General features: G+C 39.5%; 1 protein-coding gene and 1 pseudogene across 2 annotated transcripts; both read left to right on the top strand.

Annotated features, from left to right (window-relative positions):
• The first annotated feature begins 1273 nt into the window (after positions 1-1273).
• On the top strand, positions 1274-10932 carry LOC143606344 (protein PTST homolog 3, chloroplastic-like; annotated as a pseudogene). Its single transcript, XR_013148736.1, has 16 exons — positions 1274-1401; positions 1495-1629; positions 7701-7849; positions 7922-8008; positions 8082-8168; positions 8560-8646; positions 8720-8806; positions 8927-9213; positions 9331-9400; positions 9488-9538; positions 9631-9684; positions 9804-9923; positions 10041-10165; positions 10287-10338; positions 10413-10548; positions 10639-10932. The product of XR_013148736.1 is annotated as a protein PTST homolog 3, chloroplastic-like (transcript).
• A 1588-nt stretch (positions 10933-12520) lies between these two features.
• Positions 12521-15581, top strand: LOC143606333 (uncharacterized). Its single transcript, XM_077082137.1, has 6 exons — positions 12521-12830; positions 13927-14024; positions 14122-14193; positions 14874-14998; positions 15091-15163; positions 15340-15581. Exons 1-6 carry the CDS (start codon positions 12521-12523, stop codon positions 15442-15444), a joined length of 783 nt encoding a protein of 260 aa, XP_076938252.1. The 3' UTR covers positions 15445-15581.
• Positions 15582-18691: the final 3110 nt, after the last annotated feature.

Here is an 18691-nt window from a genome sequence, read left to right as displayed (position 1 = left end):
TGGTACTGAATTGGTACCAAAGTTTTGAGTTTACGGTACCAGTATCAGTATTTCCTGAATTTTACCTTAAATACCAGTACCGCCCGGTACCTGTACCGAATCGAACATTTCGGTGCCGCTACCAAAAATTTGCGATTTTCGGTACGGGTACAGTACCGATCTTATTTCTAGTAGTAAGGCTTGGGTTCTTCAGTGGACACCCAAATTTGATTCTCACTTGTATCACTTTTGATGGATTATAACAATGAAAGATTTGAGTTAGGCCTTGGTTGTCAGTTTGAATCCTGAGCCCACCCGGGCTTTCGTCCCACCGTGTGCTAAGCAAAAAGTTCTGCTTTTGTGGCGACATAACGACTGTCAAGTGGTAGCAGACAGTATGATTTCTCGAGGAACGCCAAAGTGAAACTATAAAACCAACATATACCCGATTTAAATAACAAAGTCAAACCATAGCGGGACAAACAACTATTTGGTAGCATTTGGTACACACAAATGAGAGACGTAATGAAATGGACCATTACGATGGAATGAAAGAATATGTGTTTGGTTGGTCGATTGAATGGAATCACCAATTACCATGTACATTTTATTCCCCCTTAAATCACTCAAATTAATTCCATCCACCCTCTTTGTTTTTTTTTCTTTCATTTTTATCCGTCTTTCACACTATATCATCTCCACCACCGCTACCCATTGCCTCTCACAACCACTGCCTCTGCTGCCCGCCACCACCCACTGCCTCCTCCGTCGTCGACCACCACCCGCATGTCGCCCGCCACCACCATCACCACCCACTACTGCCACCACCACCACCACCGCCGCCCCGCCACCCGTCGCTTACCACCACCACCACCACCACCATCTACCACCACTACAATCGCTCTCGGCTTCCGCTCATCGCCACCACCGCCACCACCCACCACCACCATTACTGCTCGCCGCCCACCACCACCATCCCACATTCCCACCGCCACTCACTATTATTTTTATTTTACTCTGGCTTTTTCTAGCTCACCGAAAAATAAAAAATAATAATTCATTTCAATCCCGCATTATAACTAAAAAGTCACGTTGTTAAAAAAAATAATATCAATTAAGTTTCCATGACTAGATAGAAAACCATCATCCATCATCCCTCAACCGGTGGTTCCGCCGGTAGACTTGCAGCAGCAGTTAGAGTACATTACACATCATCACTCTCTCACTCTTAACAAATATCTATCTCAATGCTCAGCTTCCACATATAAATTATTATTTATTATTTACTCCTACAATGACGTCACATCTCACTCTCCTTCCGTCATACACCTTCTTCTCCGTAACCGTTCCCGAGCCTCGCTTCTCTCAGTTCCGTCCACGTCACGCCCGCCTCATCACCGCAGTTTCCGCTAGTAAAACACGGTTTGCTAGCTGATTGTGTATTTGACTATTTGTGGTGTTGTTTTATTATTAGTTAGTTAATTGAGTTTTAATTCAATGTGATATTATGATTTGATGTGGTAGTGTTGGCGGTAGGAAACAGACGAGGAACAATGCGGATCTCTGTAACGATTTACGCGAGTTCGTTTCGGAGTTTGGACTTCCTGATGGACATGTGCCTTCGTTAAAAGAGCTTTCGCAGCACGGCAGGTTAAGTTTGATTAATTGCAAAAATACGTGGATAGGAATGTTATAGTTGTTGAATACCTATCAGTCTATCACCGTGTGTTATTGTAGGTCTGGTAATAGGAATTGATTGAAAATTTAGAAACAGTTAGTTAGTTAGTTAGTTAGTTATATGAAATGAATTACTGAAATGAAATTGAACTTTGAGGCGTGTACCAGCAATAGGATAGCAGTATATGAGTTTGAGATGTTGCATTGAGCTCGAGTTAGTATTAGCAACAGTGATGAGCCTATCATAATATGTTACTTGAGGTAAGCTAAAATTAGGAAAACTAAAATCTACAACCTGTGGAGCAACCTAATTACCTAATTGAGCTGTAATTAAAGAAATAACATCTTGCCATGTTAGGAATGCCGGCTCTCGTTTCATACTTCAATTGGTTATATATTTCATGACGACTTCAGTTGGTTATTCCGCCATCTTCATATGGCTTCTTTTGTACAAATCTGCTCTCCACATTAATCATATTTATTCTTCTTAGAGATGCCCAAATGGCCATCTATGATATTGTTGTCTCTAAAGTCAGTGTATTCCCAATCATACTATTAAATATTCATTTCGCATTATATCAATTAATCGTCTATCTGATATGGCTGCTATTTTACTCAAAAAGTAATGTTCCATAGATATGATCTTGTACATATGCTGTCTTTTGACAATTCAACACTATAACACTAAAGCATAGTAGGTTCTGTTGATATTCCTGTATCTTGATGCATGCTACATTTCCATCCATCGTGCATGGTTGCATTGATCATGATACCAATGTATTTTTCCATCAATCTTGTGACAACATATAACAAAATATAGCAAGTGGATTGATAATGAGACGCTGTATGTATATGACTTAAATCCTTAATAAAGAAAAGGGTTACACAATCATCCTCACATTGTCCTATTTGCAAAATGACACATACAGTTTGGTTACTTAAAGACCAAGTTGTCTAGTAGCACATATATGGGCAGTCTAGCCTTATGCAAGCCGTAAGCTGTCATATTCACGTAGGCACATTTCGTAGGGTTATTTGCAAGTATGACATACCATGTGGTTGCTTGTGTGCTTCTCTTTCAACAACCCATTTCCTTGGTAATCATGGCGATATATGTATTAGTTATAGATATTATTTAGTGGTTATTATCATTGATTTGGATTCCTAATATAGTGCCAAAGTTGTTATGGCATCTATTCTATATATTATCATGTAATCCTTTCTTTGAAATCAAGAGATTATCATTAACTTTCATGGTAATCAGAGCCTAGGTTAAACACCTAAACCCACCGCCGCCACCACCATGGCCGACGGAAAAGACTCATCTTCAAACACCAAAACCGACACCCCAAATAAACCATACATCCATCCAGCCTATAGTGTCACCAATATTCAAACAAAAATTCGCACCCTCGATGGCAAAAACACAACCTATTCATCATGGGTGAAGCTCTTCAAACTTCACCTAAAAGCTTACAAACTCCTTCACCACATCGATGGCACACCGCCGCCAGCGAAAACTGATCCCACATACGCCGAGTGGTCGGAGCTAGATGCCCTTATACTCCAATGGATATTCGGCACCATATCCGATGAAATCCTTGATCATGTCCTTGAAAACGATATCCCGGCTCGCGATGCTTGGACTGAAATTGAAGGTGTGTTCTTAAGAAACAAGAAAGCACGTGCGGCGGCCCTCCTTCACGAGTTCACTCATACCACACTCAAAGACTATGCATCTATGGATGCATACTGCCAGAAACTCAAAGATCTATCCCGACAACTCGCCGATGTTGGTAAACCGGTTGACGAATCATCTCATATCATTCAACTGGTTAACGGCCTCCCAAAGGAACTCGACACGATCGGCACAATAATTAATACGGGAACGCCAACATGGAATGAAGCCCGCACCATTATTGACCTAGAGATGCGTCGGATATCGGCATGAAACGAACTGTCCACAGGTACACATGGTGATTCCGTGCTATACACGGCACAAGGACAACAAAAACCGGACGCTCCTAATGAAAACACGGGATCCGGTAAAACATATTCCGGGAGTAATTATCGTGGCAACAACTACGACCCGAATTTCAACCTTCGTATGGGACGAGGCGGTCGAAGCAACCGGGGGCGCGGGGGTCGAAACCAAACTTACAATCCTAGAAATAATACCAATTATCCTACCTCATACCAAAACAACTCCTCACAACAAAACCACAATACTTCTCGGCCAATCTCCACATTTACCCCATCCCATAATCACTACAATAGCCAACAAACCACTTTTCCATACCCTCACCCCACCAATTCACATTTTGGGCATGTCCCACCATCACCCTACCCATCCGCCCCATCTCACCAAATTTCCTACACACCCGCCCACATCCAACAGCCCCCCAATCAGGTCCACTTTGCAGGCCCGACCTAACCTGCCCCTGCGCCGACGTTTAACGGTCTCAACCCGAGTGACATTGGTGCGACTCTAAGCAACATGCAATTAAATTACCGAGACCCATACTGGTACATGGACACCGGCGCATCGTCACACCTCACATCCGATTCGGGTAAAATTTCTTCTCCTCTGTCTTTTTCTTCTAATCCTATTTTTGTTGGTAATGGTCAACGTCTACCAATTAACGGCTCCGGCAATGGCTTTTATACCTTACCAAACAAGACCTACAAATTAAACCATATCATTCACTCACCCCAAGTTATTAAAGACCTTTTATCCGTTTGTAATTTTACTATAGATAATCAAGTATCTGTTGAATTTGATCCTTTTGGTTTTACTTTGAAGGACCTCAAGGATGGACGCCACCTTTCCCGTCACAATAGCTCCGGGGATCTTTATCCATTCACTCCACCAGCCTTTGCTCTACTGTCTTCTTCAGCATCCACCCCATGGCATGATCGTCTTGGACATCCAGGCGCGAACGTGCTGGATTACCTTAGTCGTTTTCTAATTTTCAATTGTAATAAGACTATTAAGTCATTTTTTTGTTCTTCATGTCAACTTTCGAATAGTAAACGGTTACCTTTTCATGATTCTAATTCTGTTACGTTTCGTCCTTTTGATATTATCCATTGTGACCTATGTTCTTCACCTATACTTGGCAATTCTGGCTATAAATACTACATGGTGTTGATTGATAACTACACCCAATACGTTTGGGTATACCCACTTAAATATAAGTCCGACACCTTTCCCACCTTTCGTAAATTCCATAAACTAATCCAAACTCAATTCAATACCTTAATCAAAACATTCCAGTGTGATCTTGGGGGGGGGGGGGAATTCGATAACCATGCTTTTAAACAATTTGCTCATTCAAATGGCCTTGTCTTTCGCTTCTCTTGCCCTCAAACCTCTCAACAAAACGGTAAATCCGAACGTATGATTCTTCGCTTAAATGACATCATACGAGCCCTTCTAATCCATGCTCACCTCCCTTCCACCTTTTGGGTCGAAGCGTTACACACTCCCACATATCTTCACAATATTTTGCCCTCTAGACGCCTTCACTTTCAACCGCCCGCTTTTGCACTCTACCATCGCCACCCGACATACGAACATTTACGTGTTTTCGGGTGTGAGTGCTATCCAAACCTCTCCGCCACTAAACCACACAGACTTGCCCACCGATCGGTTCGTTGCATCTTCCTCGGATATCCCTCGGACTTCCGTGGATATCGGTGCTACGACCCGGTAACCGGTCGGGTTCACATCGCCCGACATGTTACATTCAACGAACATGCTTTTCCCTTTTCCGACATCACCACCTCGTCACCCAACAAACACACGTTCCTTGACGACACCTTCAACACCGACCACATCTTTCACTCCAATCCACCTTTTACCTTGCCACCTAACTCCGAACCACATACTCACCCAGCCACTTCCGAACCTGCCACCCTTATCCCTAACCCACCACCTCACCCACCCATTACCGAACCTGCCAACCTCACCCATAATCCACCTCCAACCATCCCACCCATTTCTCCCACACCAACTTCACCTCATGTTACCCCTCCCATGCAAACTACAATCACAAACCAAAGCCCTATTACAACCAACACCCATTCCATGCAAACGCGTGGGAAAACAGGTATTCGCCAACCCAACCCCCGGTACAATTTAGCCGCCACATCTAATATATCCCCGGTCCCCACCTCATATACAAAAGCCTTGTCGGACCCTAATTGGTTAAAAGCCATGAACAATGAATTTAGTGCATTACAAGAAAATAGTACATGGGAACTGGTACCAAGACCCGTTGATTGGCCGGTTATTCAGTTCATGTGGTTATTTAAACACAAGTTCAAATCGGATGGTTCACTTGACAGATATAAAGCCCGGCTTGTATGCAACGGAAGATCCCAAACCGTCGGTATTGATTGTACCGAAACTTTTAGCCCGGTTGTTAAACCGGCTACTATCCGAACGGTTCTTGCTCTCGCCACCTCTCGCAAGTGGGACATTAGACAATTGGATGTCAAAAATGCTTTCCTTCATGGCTCTCTTCAGGAAACCGTTTATATGCAACAACCACCAGGATTTGTCGACCCGGCTACCCCAAACCATGTGTGTCGGCTTCGAAAATCCCTTTATGGTTTTTAACAGGCACCTCGGGCTTGGTACCAGCGGTTCTCCGCATTTGCTTTATCTCTTGGTTTTCGGGGAAGCCTAACGGACACATCTTTATTTGTCTATCAACACGGGGGTCAAACCGCCTACTTACTTTTATATGTTGATGACATTGTCCTTACCGGTTATCATCCGGCTTTGTTAAATAACATTACTTCTTGCCTTTCAGCAGAGTTTGCTATGACAGATCTAGGGCCGTTACACCATTTTTTAGGTATAACAGTCACTCGGGACCGTGGTGACCTTTTCTTATCTCAGGCTCAGTATGCCCGTGACATCCTTCATCTTGCATCCATGACAGCTTGTAAACCGTGCAACACCCCCGTTGATACCGCCTCTAAACTTAGTGAAACTGAGGGGGAATTATTATCTGATGGATCATTTTATCGAAGCATGGTCGGGGCTCTCTAGTATCTGACTTTCACTAGGCCTGATATCCCCTATGTGGTTCAACAAATCTGTTTGTTTATGCATGCCCCCAGGGAGTCCCACTTATTGTTCATGAAACGGGTATTACGGTATATTCATGGCACAGTCAACTACGGTATTTGGATCTCCGCGTCACCGGACACCTCTCTCGTGGCCTACACAGATGCTGACTGGGGTGGGTGTCCGGACACCCGTCGCTCCACCTCAGGGTATTGTATTTTCCTCGGTGATAATCTTATTTCATGGTCTTCCAAACGTCAGCCGACCATCTCGCGATCGAGCGCGGAAGCTGAGTATAGGGGGGGTGGCCAACGCGGTGGCAGAAGCCACTTGGATCCGAAATTTGCTTCTTGAGCTTTGCACCCCAGTAACCAAAGCCACGGTCGTCTACTGCGACAACGTTTCTGCAGTCTATCTTGCCGGGAATCCAGTTCAGCATCAACGTACCAAACATGTAGAGATGGATATTCATTTCGTGAGAGAAAAGGTTCAAATTGGTCATATTCGAGTTCTTCACGTGCCATCAGAATTTCAATATGCTGACATTTTCACAAAAGGACTGCCAAGACAACTATTTGAAACTTTTCGGAACAGCTTGAACGTTTCTTCCTACGCACGCTCAAGCTGAGGGGGAATATTAGTTATAGATATTATTTAGTGGTTATTATCATTGATTTGGATTCCTAATATAGTGCCAAAGTTGTTATGGCATCTATTCTATATATTATCATGTAATCCTTTCTTTGAAATCAAGAGATTATCATTAACTTTCAATATGAAGATATATAAATCGAAGGATATATGTGAAAGACATCTATGTATTGTATGCTTTGAGTTGTATGCTCACGCTTTACAAAAACATACTTTTTGTAAAATGAAGATATTTTTATGCTAATGGAACTTATTTCCATTTCTAACAATTCCTTTTGAATTCTTCCCTTTCGTTCCTTACATCGTTGTATAGGCAAGATCTTGCAAACATTGTGAGACGGAGAGGATATAAAGTTATTAGAGAGCTTCTTGCAGCCTCAGAAGTGATCAAAGTATCTGATTCTGATGTAGAAGGGAGCTTGACTGAGAATGAAGCTACTACAGCAGAAGTTGAATTGACAGGTGGATTTTATTGGTTTCTTTCAATTATTATATTATAAAATCTTACTAAACGTATTGCAATGCTTCTTGCAGACTCACAAGAGATCATTGTATCTGAGTCTCATGTAGAAGGGAGGTTGACTGAGGATGAAGCTAATACATCAGAAGATGAATTGACAGGTGGATTTTATTGGTTTTTTTCATTTATTTATATTATAAATTCTTGCTAAACCTATTAGAATGCTTCTTGCAGCCTCACAAGAGATTAAAGTATCTGATTCTGATGAAGAAGGGAGCTTGACTGAGAATGAAGCTAATACATCAGAAGATGAATTGACAGGTGGATTTTAATGGTGTCTTTCATTTATTGGGAAAAGATCCAATACAATAATGCCTTCACGTACATTACGTACGCGAATCCATTTTTTCACGAATCGATCCATGAAATCACATCCAAACATCTCAGAATCGTCAATACATATCCAATCAATCATTGGTTCACCGAAAAAAACAGTTTTGGATGGTTAATCGATCAATTTTTCACTTTTTTTTCACAAAGATCGTTTTTGAGCGTTTAAGTTTTTGTGAGCGTTTTAGGTTTTTGCCTTTGTTTTTTGCCTTTGAGCGTCTCACGTACCTACCGTACGTTAAGGCATTAGCGTACAGTAACTGCACCCTTCATTTATTTATATTATAAAATCTTGCTAAACCTATTAGAATGCTTCTTGCAGCCTCACAAGAGATTAAAGTATCTGATTCTCATGTAGAAGGGAGCTTGATTGAGGATGAAGCTAACACATCAGAAGATGAATTGACAGGTGGATTTTATTGGTTTTTTTCATTTATTTATATTATGAAATCTTACTAAACTTATTAGTTAGCTTCTTGCAGCCTCACAAGAGGTCAAAGTATCTAATTCTCATGTAGAAGGGAGCTTGACTGAGGATGAAGCTAGCATAGCAGAAGATGAATTGACAGGTGGATTTGATAGGTTTTTCATTTATTTATATTATAAAAATCTTACTGAACAATCATTCTAAAATGGTGTGGATGAGAATGGAAATGAGTTGACTGAATACATGTTATCACCACATGAAGACCTGTTAGGTGAAAGTTCAACCAAAGCATCAATGCAGGAAAAAGTGGCAAAATTTATTCAGAGTGGAGAACTGGAAGAAATTGAAGGCTTAGGCAAGTAACATTTAATAATACTTAACTTACATTTATTTCATCAATATTTTGAATATTAATTTACCTCTTGGTATTTTTCGATGTTCAGGATGTGAGGAGCCAAGTAGTCAAGTTCTTTGTGAATCTGACTCGGTGACTTTAGAGAATGGAAGTATATTAACATCCCAGCTTGTAAATTCAACATCTCAACTGAGGTTAGTTTTGTTACTTCTGCTACATTACTTACAAGTCTGTGTATTTTAAGTATTCCCGCGTGCATGTTTAATCATATGGTTTAATAATTCTTAAATATTCATCGATATCCTTTGTAGTAATATTACCTTCACTGATCAAGTAGAAAGTGACGAGGCTGCTAACACCGATAAAAACTTGGAAGCTGAGGTCGTTACATATCAACTGATTCATTTCACATACAATTCACACACACACACACTCAAATTCATATGATCTTCTTTCTGTGTAAGATAGATAATAACAGAAGAGGATCAAGCTGAAATCAATCGTATCAAAGTTATGCTGGTATTATATTCATCTCCCATATCATTCACCAGGAGACTGTTATTAGATCTTCACACGTATATAAATTTTCTAACTGTTCTTTTTGTGTTTAGCATACCAAGGAGTTGGAATTGTCTCAGCTGAAGGAACAGATTGAGAAGAACAAGGTAGTTTTTCTGGTTTCATACTGAATCCTTATGTAATATATTTGTCAAATTATAAGATAAGCTCATTCCGTCTTTTGGAAGCAACCGTTATAAATTATCAATGCGTCTTGCTTCCACAGCAAGCCTTGTCTGAATTACAAGCTAAAGCTGAAACAGAGATAAATAAAGCTCAACAACTTCTCTTGGATAAAGATGCAGAGTTACTTGAGGCTGAAGAAAGCCTTTCTGGACTAAAACAAGTAATTTCTTCTCATTTACCATTACAATTGCCAATTTATTTTTTAGTGTTTATAATATTTAAATCAACAATCACAAACATAGAAGTTTAACATTCACATAAGCTTCCACTTTTCTAGGTTCAAATCGAGTACTGGGGTGAAGGTGAAACTGTACAGGTGGCAGGGAGCTTTAACGGGTGGCATCATGGTGTAACGTTGGATCCACAGCCTTCTTCAAATATCACAGACCCTGTTGAACGGAGGTATATAATCATATTTGACACTAATTATTGAACTAGCCGCATAGGAAACTATGGACTGTTTATTTTTCAGTTATATGCTTAAAAGACGACTTTTAACTTCGAAGAATGATATTATTAACAGGAATACTAGGCTGTGGAGGTCCATGTTATGGCTATATCCCGGTATCTATGAGGTACGTGTTTCACTAGCATCAGTTTATTATCTTTGAATAAATGGATTATAATATAAAGCGTGCGAAAAGTGCAGATCAAATTTATAGTTGATGGCAAATGGATGCTTGATCCCATGAAAGAAGTGGTAACCCGAGGATCCATACAAAATAATGTTCTTCGAGTGGATAGATGATTGATTATGAATATCATCATGTGTACATACCATTCAGGTATCATAAGTTTTATTTTATTCTCTTTTTTCTTTTTTTGATGTGGGATTTTTGAAATAGTTTTGAGACGGCTAGTTTTTCGGTTTTCAGATGTCGATGATTAGGTAGGTGACAGTTAATGGATATGGTACAATCAACATGTAGAGAAGAGAGGAGGTCTTATATGATCAAGCACTTGTTTTTTGTATTCATAATGTAGTTAGGATTTCCCTTGTGCCTCGAATTGGTGGGATCTTGTGGCTCATGGACTATATAAAGTAATAAAACCGTCGTGAGCCGGTCAAATACATGAGGATCGGTTCGATCACTTGTGATGATGCTTGTGGACTTTTGATAATTGCCAAAGAAATGCTGAAAAGTGAAAATATGGTTGCAACTCAACTCGAGTCATTTATATCAAATGGATACTATTAATTGAACCATGAACGAACGAAAATATTAACAAACTAAAATAGATGGATTTCTTGAATTGCATGAATTGATGAGAGTGCTGTACCGAAGAATGTTAGCCTTGTCAATTGTCGTCGTAATCAAGATCTGGTTCAAGTGAGTTGATCATGTAATCTTCATTCTTTAAAGAGAGTTAGTATATATATATATATATATACTATATAGTGTAAATACCTGAGAGGATAGACTGTTCTTTGTTTAGTTTTGTTCACTGTAGTGACTAAGAGGAGTGCATCATTGCATGATGCATGCCATACATTTAATGTGTGGTCTTTTAAATCTCATATATGCAGCTTGTGATACAATGTAGGGTTTAGTACAATGACTATATGTATAACCTGCGTGACGAAAATAAATAAGTCATTTAGGGTGTGTTTGGGATCACTTATTTAAGTGAAAAAGAACTTTTTGTTACAAGGATTTATTAACTTATAAATTTTTAAAAGAAGTTTTTAAAAAATGACTAAAAAAACACTCTCTTTTAAAATGAGTGTAATGAGATTTGAGGATTAGAAAGGTGTAATAGGTAAATCAAATCCATTAAGTTAATAAGTTACATATTCCTAACTTTTCAAAACCCTTTTATTTTGCGTTCTCCAAAAGCTAATATCCATAAGATCTTAGACTAAACGATGGGGAGCTCAATATGTTGCTGAAGAGATGACGTGGCTGGCGGTGCCAGCGGCAAACACCGCCCCAGCCATCTTGGTGCCGCTAAGCGGTGAGTTTGTTGTGGAATTTTCACTGCTGAAAGTGCCGTCGAACTTGAAGATTTTAGATATATTTAAAACACAAAATTATATTTGGTTGAAGAGATGGTTACGTGAGGCCGGATTGTGGATGAATACCTAGTTCGTTGAATATAGTAGAGAATGAGAAAGATGATAAAGTGTTAGGTTTTTTTAGAGATATAAAAGAAATGTGTTAGATAAAAGAAGCGGGTTTTAACGTATCAGACAAATGGGTTGAACCTTTTAGTTATATAAATATTGTTTTAGTTATAAATGAATATTTTTTTTAGTTATAAATGAATATTTTTAGTTAATTAGTTAGTAAAATGTTAATATTTTAAATTAATTATCATTATATTATTTGAAAATGGAGGAAAGTGGTAAATTGGTGATTATTTTGCATGATATTATGGATGATAATGTAATGTAGTGATGTTTGATGTGGCGCTGTAAAGTGAGAAGCGAGATGACATCCACACGTTTTAGCCAATGAATACCTGGTTTGTTGAATACAACAGAGAATGAAAAAGACGATAAAAGAAAAAGATTATCTTTGCATACATATGGATATGCAAATATCTAAAGTAAGTAGAATTAACATCTTTTCTGTAAAAAAGAAAAAGAAAAAACCAAAAGATAATAGTTACTAGAACGAACGAACTTGTGGAGTCCACGTACCACATAACCACTTTTTATCATATAAACAAATAATAATAAAACGTGTCTCGTTCTTCACCTTTCCCGTTCCTTCAATTTCTGAAAAAACACACACACACACACATTATTCAAAAATGGCAATGTTGAGTACTAGTGCTTCGTTTCACAGACTACTCACCACTTGTTCATATCCTTACATTTCAACTCCACTAATTGTACCTCCCACTGCTTCATGGTTATTCAAATGTTCAACCACCACAAGCAGATACAGGAATAATAAGACTTACTTCACATCTTTTGCCATTCAAAAACCACTTGAACCGGTAACCATAAAGCCACAACAAGAAGATGATGATGAAGCAATTGATAATGAAAATGAAAGTGTAAGTGTGTTGTACTCGGTATCACCTCTCCCTCTTCTCTTACTTGCTGCACTTCCCGGAGGTAATTATTTATTAATTAACACATTCATGTTTCTTCTCTAATGTTTAACAATAACGGCTCGGTTTGTTAAGTAACAAGCAATGTGGACAACTTATCTAGTTGTTAATTTATGGTCGTTTTTTTGTTTGTGTTCATTTACCTTTTTTCATTTATTTTCGTTTATCTTTGTTCAGTTATATTCGTTTAGATTTTGAACAAACGAACATAAACAAACACAAATGTTCATTTTTTAAATAAAACAACATGAACATAAGTATTTGTTCAATTAAGTGTTCGTGTTCGTTTAAACGAACACGAACATGCCCTTGTTCGTGTTTATTGGATTCATTTACAGGCTTTCATTATTCACATTAATGAATACATTGGTCTCAATCTCTAGGCTTTGCCGATTTTATTAGTGTTCGTGAACACATTCATTTTCTTAATGAACGAGCATGAACATAAAATCTCATTCGGTAAATGTCCGTGAACACATTCTTTCCTTAACAAACGAACATGAACACATTCTTTCCTTAACGGATGGACATGAACATGGCCTTGTTCATGTTCGTTTACAGCCCTTGTTCGGTTTGTTAAGTAACATACAATGTATGCAACTTATCTAGTTTGACATTTCAAGAGACAACTTAATATTTATTTTTAAAAATTATCTAGTTAAATAATAAAATGCTCGCCACATTGAATAAATTTATGTCGATATATAGATAAAAATAGTTTCAAAATGCCCTGTTTTGTTAAAAATGATTATTATTTTTCTGAATACTAATTGTTGTTATTTTATTTAATAATCAAAGTTAATCAAATTAATTTATTTAAAAGTCAAAGTTAATCAAATTAGTTTATCTAAGAATCAGAGTTAGTCAAATTAATATATTTAAGAATCTAAGTTAATATTCAATTTTTTGAGAGAATTAACTAAAAATGATCCCTTATATATAGTTTATTTTTTTCTTTTCAAAGATCAACGATAATCGCAATAACAATAAACAAAACAAAGTTAAAAGAATCGAGAGACCTCTGCTTAGTTCGATCAAGTCAGGATTGAGAATGCTGATTATATGTTGAAATGTGCAATGTTTGATTGTGTGAATCTCAGCTGGAACGATTAGATCGGTGTTTGGACCTTTCGTTGATCAAGTTAAATCATGGAATCTTCCTGATTGGCTTGTCCATTGGGGCCATCCTGGTAACATGGTATGCTTTTAAGTTTCATCTGAAAATCCTAGATTCCTGGTTTATCTTATTTTATTTTATTTTTAAACTGACTCGATCGATCTTATAAATATTGTAGGCGGTCGTGCTCTTCGCCATGGGTGGTTATGGGACTTATTTAGGCTTTCGAATTCGGTTTTCTGATGATGTGGTATGAATCTTTACTGCAACATTTTACCTAGTATTAATGTTTTTTTTAAAACTAAATGGGATAAAAAGAGTAAACGACCAAAATGCATTAACGCTGTTAAAAGAAATGACAAAAAGTGTGACGGAAAATGACTATAAGGGGTTATTTTTGTAATTTCCTTAGTTTGAGGACTGTCGTGTAAATTGGTATAAATCTAAAAGACGAAAACTTTAACTTACTCTATAAAATAATGAGAAAATAAGTAACAAAATACTTACAGTCCTGCGTGAAAAAGTTTTAAACCCAATTTTGTTGTATTAAGTCTCGTTAAATCAATAATGGTAATTATCGTCTATGAGGATACCTATATGTATACGGAGGCTATGTAGATGGTGTTCTTTTGTTGACGTGGATGTCATGTAGACTCTTTTGTCAGCGTTAAACAATGTTCCTTATCTTTTTCATCCCTTTATATACAAATTTATACACTCTTATGTGATAAATAGAACCATCCATGTTAAACATTTCTCATTTGCGCTTGCATTTTAGACAAGTTTAGAGACTTTAGCAAAAGCTTGGTTAAGCGACTTTTTTTGTGCGAAATTAGAAGTTATGTTGTTTTTTTTATAGTATTAGTTCATAAATGTAAAACAGAAAACAAAAACATGAGTGAGTGACATTGAATGAATGAATGAATTCAGGAGGAAAAAGCAAAGGCTAAAGATTTGCATCCTAAACTCCTAGCCGGGATGTTCTTCTTCTTTGCTCTTGGAGCCACCGGTGGCGTGACCTCTCTACTTACTTCCGACAGGCCCATCCTAGAAAGGTAACCGTTATAGTGTCTGCATATAATGTTGTCAAGTACACGGGTGTTTTAAGAAGTTATGCGATAATTGTTTATACATTTGTTTCTTGTAGCCCTCATGCTGTGACGGGCTTGATCGGTCTAACACTTTTAGCCATACAAACGGCATTACCAACATTATTCGAGGTAAACCCGACTCTTATCTATATTTTCACCTATTTATTTACATTTTTTTACAACATAAATTGAATTAAATAACATAATTCGTTGGATTTGATATAAATAATGTTACCATCTCAACCTACATTACTAAAATAATAATTTCTTTATTGGCATGACGTAATTTTGATATCGACTTGCAGGGAAATCCGGGGCTAAGGAATGTTCATGGGATCTTAGGTAGCGGGATTATGACATTGTTTCTCGTGCACGCGGCCCTTGGTCTTCAGCTCGGTTTGAGCTACTAATTGGATGATGTCGATTTTGTCATTCGTTTTATATATGAATAATAACCCATTTTTAAATTCACAGGTAAAGCTGTAAGTGTTTCTGATTTGTTATTCTTAAAGTTAAAATTGAAACCCTTAATAGATGTCACTCTATATAAATTTATAAACTCATTATAAGAATTTATCTATTTTTAAGCTTTTATAAATGAAAGTTGAAGAGGTATGCACCCGCCTTAACATCGAGCGGGGCGGGTCAACCCACAAGATATAGACAAGAGGCTTGAAATCAGGATGTCATGAAGACACAAAGCCAAAACCTATGCGCATAGCGCATATCACATATGCTCACGCGTATCACATATGCTCACGCGTATCACATATGCTCACGCATATCACATCTGCGCGTGGCGCATCTGCGTGTGGCGCATATCACATATGCTCACGCATCATATATGCTCACGCATATCACATCTGCGCGTGGCGCATATCACATATGCTCACGCATATCACATATGCTCACGCATATTACATATGCTTGCGCATATCACATCTGCGCATGAAACATCTGCACGTGAGAATAAAGAGAAGACCTCACGCATCCCCAGGATAGGCGCATATCACACATGCACATAATCAACCACGTCCTTATCCAAATCAGGATAAGGACAACCATGATTGTGCTCATCAGACAACCTTCCAGAAGGTATCCTTTAAGGAATAAAGAATATGCTGATGTTGACAGCTGCCAATGAAAGGTGGACAACTCAGCAAAACCCATGTGCTACCACGTGATTGCACATGGGTCAGGTGAAATACCTTGGTCAGAGAATAATCAATAAAAAAGCACCAGGTGTCCTAAGGACACGTGGCGCGAAGCAATAGGAGGAGACCAAAAAGGCCCTAATGGGATCTGAGCCCAATCATTGGAAACCCTAACACTATAAATACCACACCACCTCCACAAGGGGAGGCAAGCAAGAAAATACATTCTAAACCTTACTCACTTTCAGATTATTATTATCTTCTCCTACAATATCTTATTCTCACACCGGAGGGTTACCCCAAAGAGGACCCCTCTGTCCCTTTCTGAGGGGTAAGTTCACGGTGCTGCTCGTTTTGTAGGTGGAAGAAGACATACTCCGGGAAACCATCGGTGATATAGCATACTCATACCCGAGGAAAGTTGATCGTCTACCAGTAAGTCGATCCACGTTTCTTCATTGGCGCCATCACCTGTTACAACGGCAACAAAATCACTATCTCATCAGTTTTCTCTGAAAATCTTCACCATAGTTTCCGGTGTTCGAAACAGCGATCAAGTTCTGGAGGATAATGAGCTTGAGGATGTTAATGAGGGACAGCAGTTTCTGAGGGCGCCGCGCGATACTGCGCGCACCACCAGTAACCATCCCTTCATCACAACACCTCATAGCCAGACTGAAACTCCTCCAGACGATCTCACGTTCCAAAATCTGACTGGTGCAAAACAAAAAGGACCAATGGGTCCGGAAGTTGAAACCAATGACCCTAAAGAATGGCTCATAAACGAAAAACGGCGTTTAATGGACAAATACAATGAGCTGGTCAAACACAAAAAGTTAGTCGACTTAACACAAAGGCTCGCATTTGATAAACAAACCATTCAGGGAACAACAAAAAGGGCGCGCGCGCCGGAAGATGGTCACTCTGTTCACACCGAACACGCTGATGTTAGTGATGAGGAAGAGGTGCACAGCATGAGGAAGACGCGAGATACTCATGCAGGAGGTTCACAGCTCCGCGCGCACATGAACATAGCGCCTAGAGCCAAAGTTGATATGGATCTATACACACCGTACAACCCACAAGCGAGAGGGCAAGTGGACGTAACCACACCATATAGGCCAGCCATCTTGGTGAAGCATTCAAAATTCACTGAGCGCATTGCGAAGGCTCCCATTCAACACAAAACCAAGATGCCAAGTGGTCTAGGCAAGTACGATGGTACAACAGATCCAGATGATTTCTTACAAGGTTTTTACAACACTGGAAACCTAGAAAGCTGGACGATGCCAACATGGTGTCACATGTTTGCTCGCTGCCTCACGGGCGCAGCGCGTGTCTGGTTCGAAAGCTTGCCGACAGGACAAATCGATGGGTTCGAAGATCTATTGGAGAAGTTCCAGGCTCATTTTGTACAGCAGCGCAGACATACGCGCGACCCCGATGACATCATGCACTGCGTGCGCAGGAATGATGAAACCATTGAAGACTACATAACCCGTTTCAATCAGGAATCTCTTGCAATTGGAGGTATCACTGAACAACTCTTGCGCGTGGCCTTTATACAAGGTGCGCGCAGTGATCAACTCCGCAGAGCTCTCGTGAGCAGAGATGGCATGCCAACCACTTGGGCTAAGCTTATGGAAGCATCGCGAGTCTTCGCGCGAAATGAAAAACAAATTGCCCAAGATAGAGCAAGAGATAGAGGGCATCAAACAGAAACACCACGCAACAATGAAAGGAGGGGCAAACAAAACTCCGTATGGTCCAGGTTGCAACAAACCAGTTATTCTCCCGCAGAAAAGCAGGCGCAACAAAGTTCACCCCAGCCCCAAAAAGACATTCGTAATCGCGGAGAAGGTGACAAGAGGGAAGGCGGCAGAGAGCCTAACAGACCTCTACCAAGAATATGGACTCCCCTCACCAAAACGCCTTCGCAAGTGTTAAGCACAGAGAATGTCCAGTTTAAAAGCCCCAAGCCATTACTCCATAAGGGACCACCAAACAGTGGCAAGTATTGTGAGTTTCACAAGTCCACAGGGCACAACACCGATGCATGCCACCATTTGAATGATGCAATTGAAAGAGATGTGAAATCAGGCAAGTTGGCTCACCTGGTGAAAAACCCAAGACCAGAGAATGAACAACCAGACGGAGCCTCAGCCAGTAAAAAATTCAAAAGAATCTGTGTAGCTGAAGGAGGAAGGCAAGGGCAAAAATCGAGGAAGAGAAGCGCGCAAGTCCAAGGGATTGGCGCGAGCAACAAGTAATTTTCCTAAGAATCAGAGGAGGCCTGTCTATCAGCAGTCCTCTAGTCATCACTGCACACATCGCTCATTATGAGGTGTCAAAAGTCATGGTGGACACCGGCAGTGAATCAGACATCATGTATGAGCAATGTTTCAGGAAGTTGGATCCAGCAGACCAAGCAAGGCTCGAAATTGTGAATGCACCAATCTCGGGCGTCTCAAACGAAATTATTCACCCCCTAGGTCAGATACAA

This window comes from Bidens hawaiensis, unplaced genomic scaffold (assembly GCF_021521415.1).
Source record: "Bidens hawaiensis isolate Kalapana, Puna unplaced genomic scaffold, B.hawaiensis_p1.1 tig00002123_1, whole genome shotgun sequence".
In the NCBI taxonomy this organism is placed as follows: domain Eukaryota; kingdom Viridiplantae; phylum Streptophyta; class Magnoliopsida; order Asterales; family Asteraceae; genus Bidens; species Bidens hawaiensis.
Note: the sequence above shows the minus strand (reverse complement) of the source record. Positions and strands in the feature narration are given on the sequence as shown.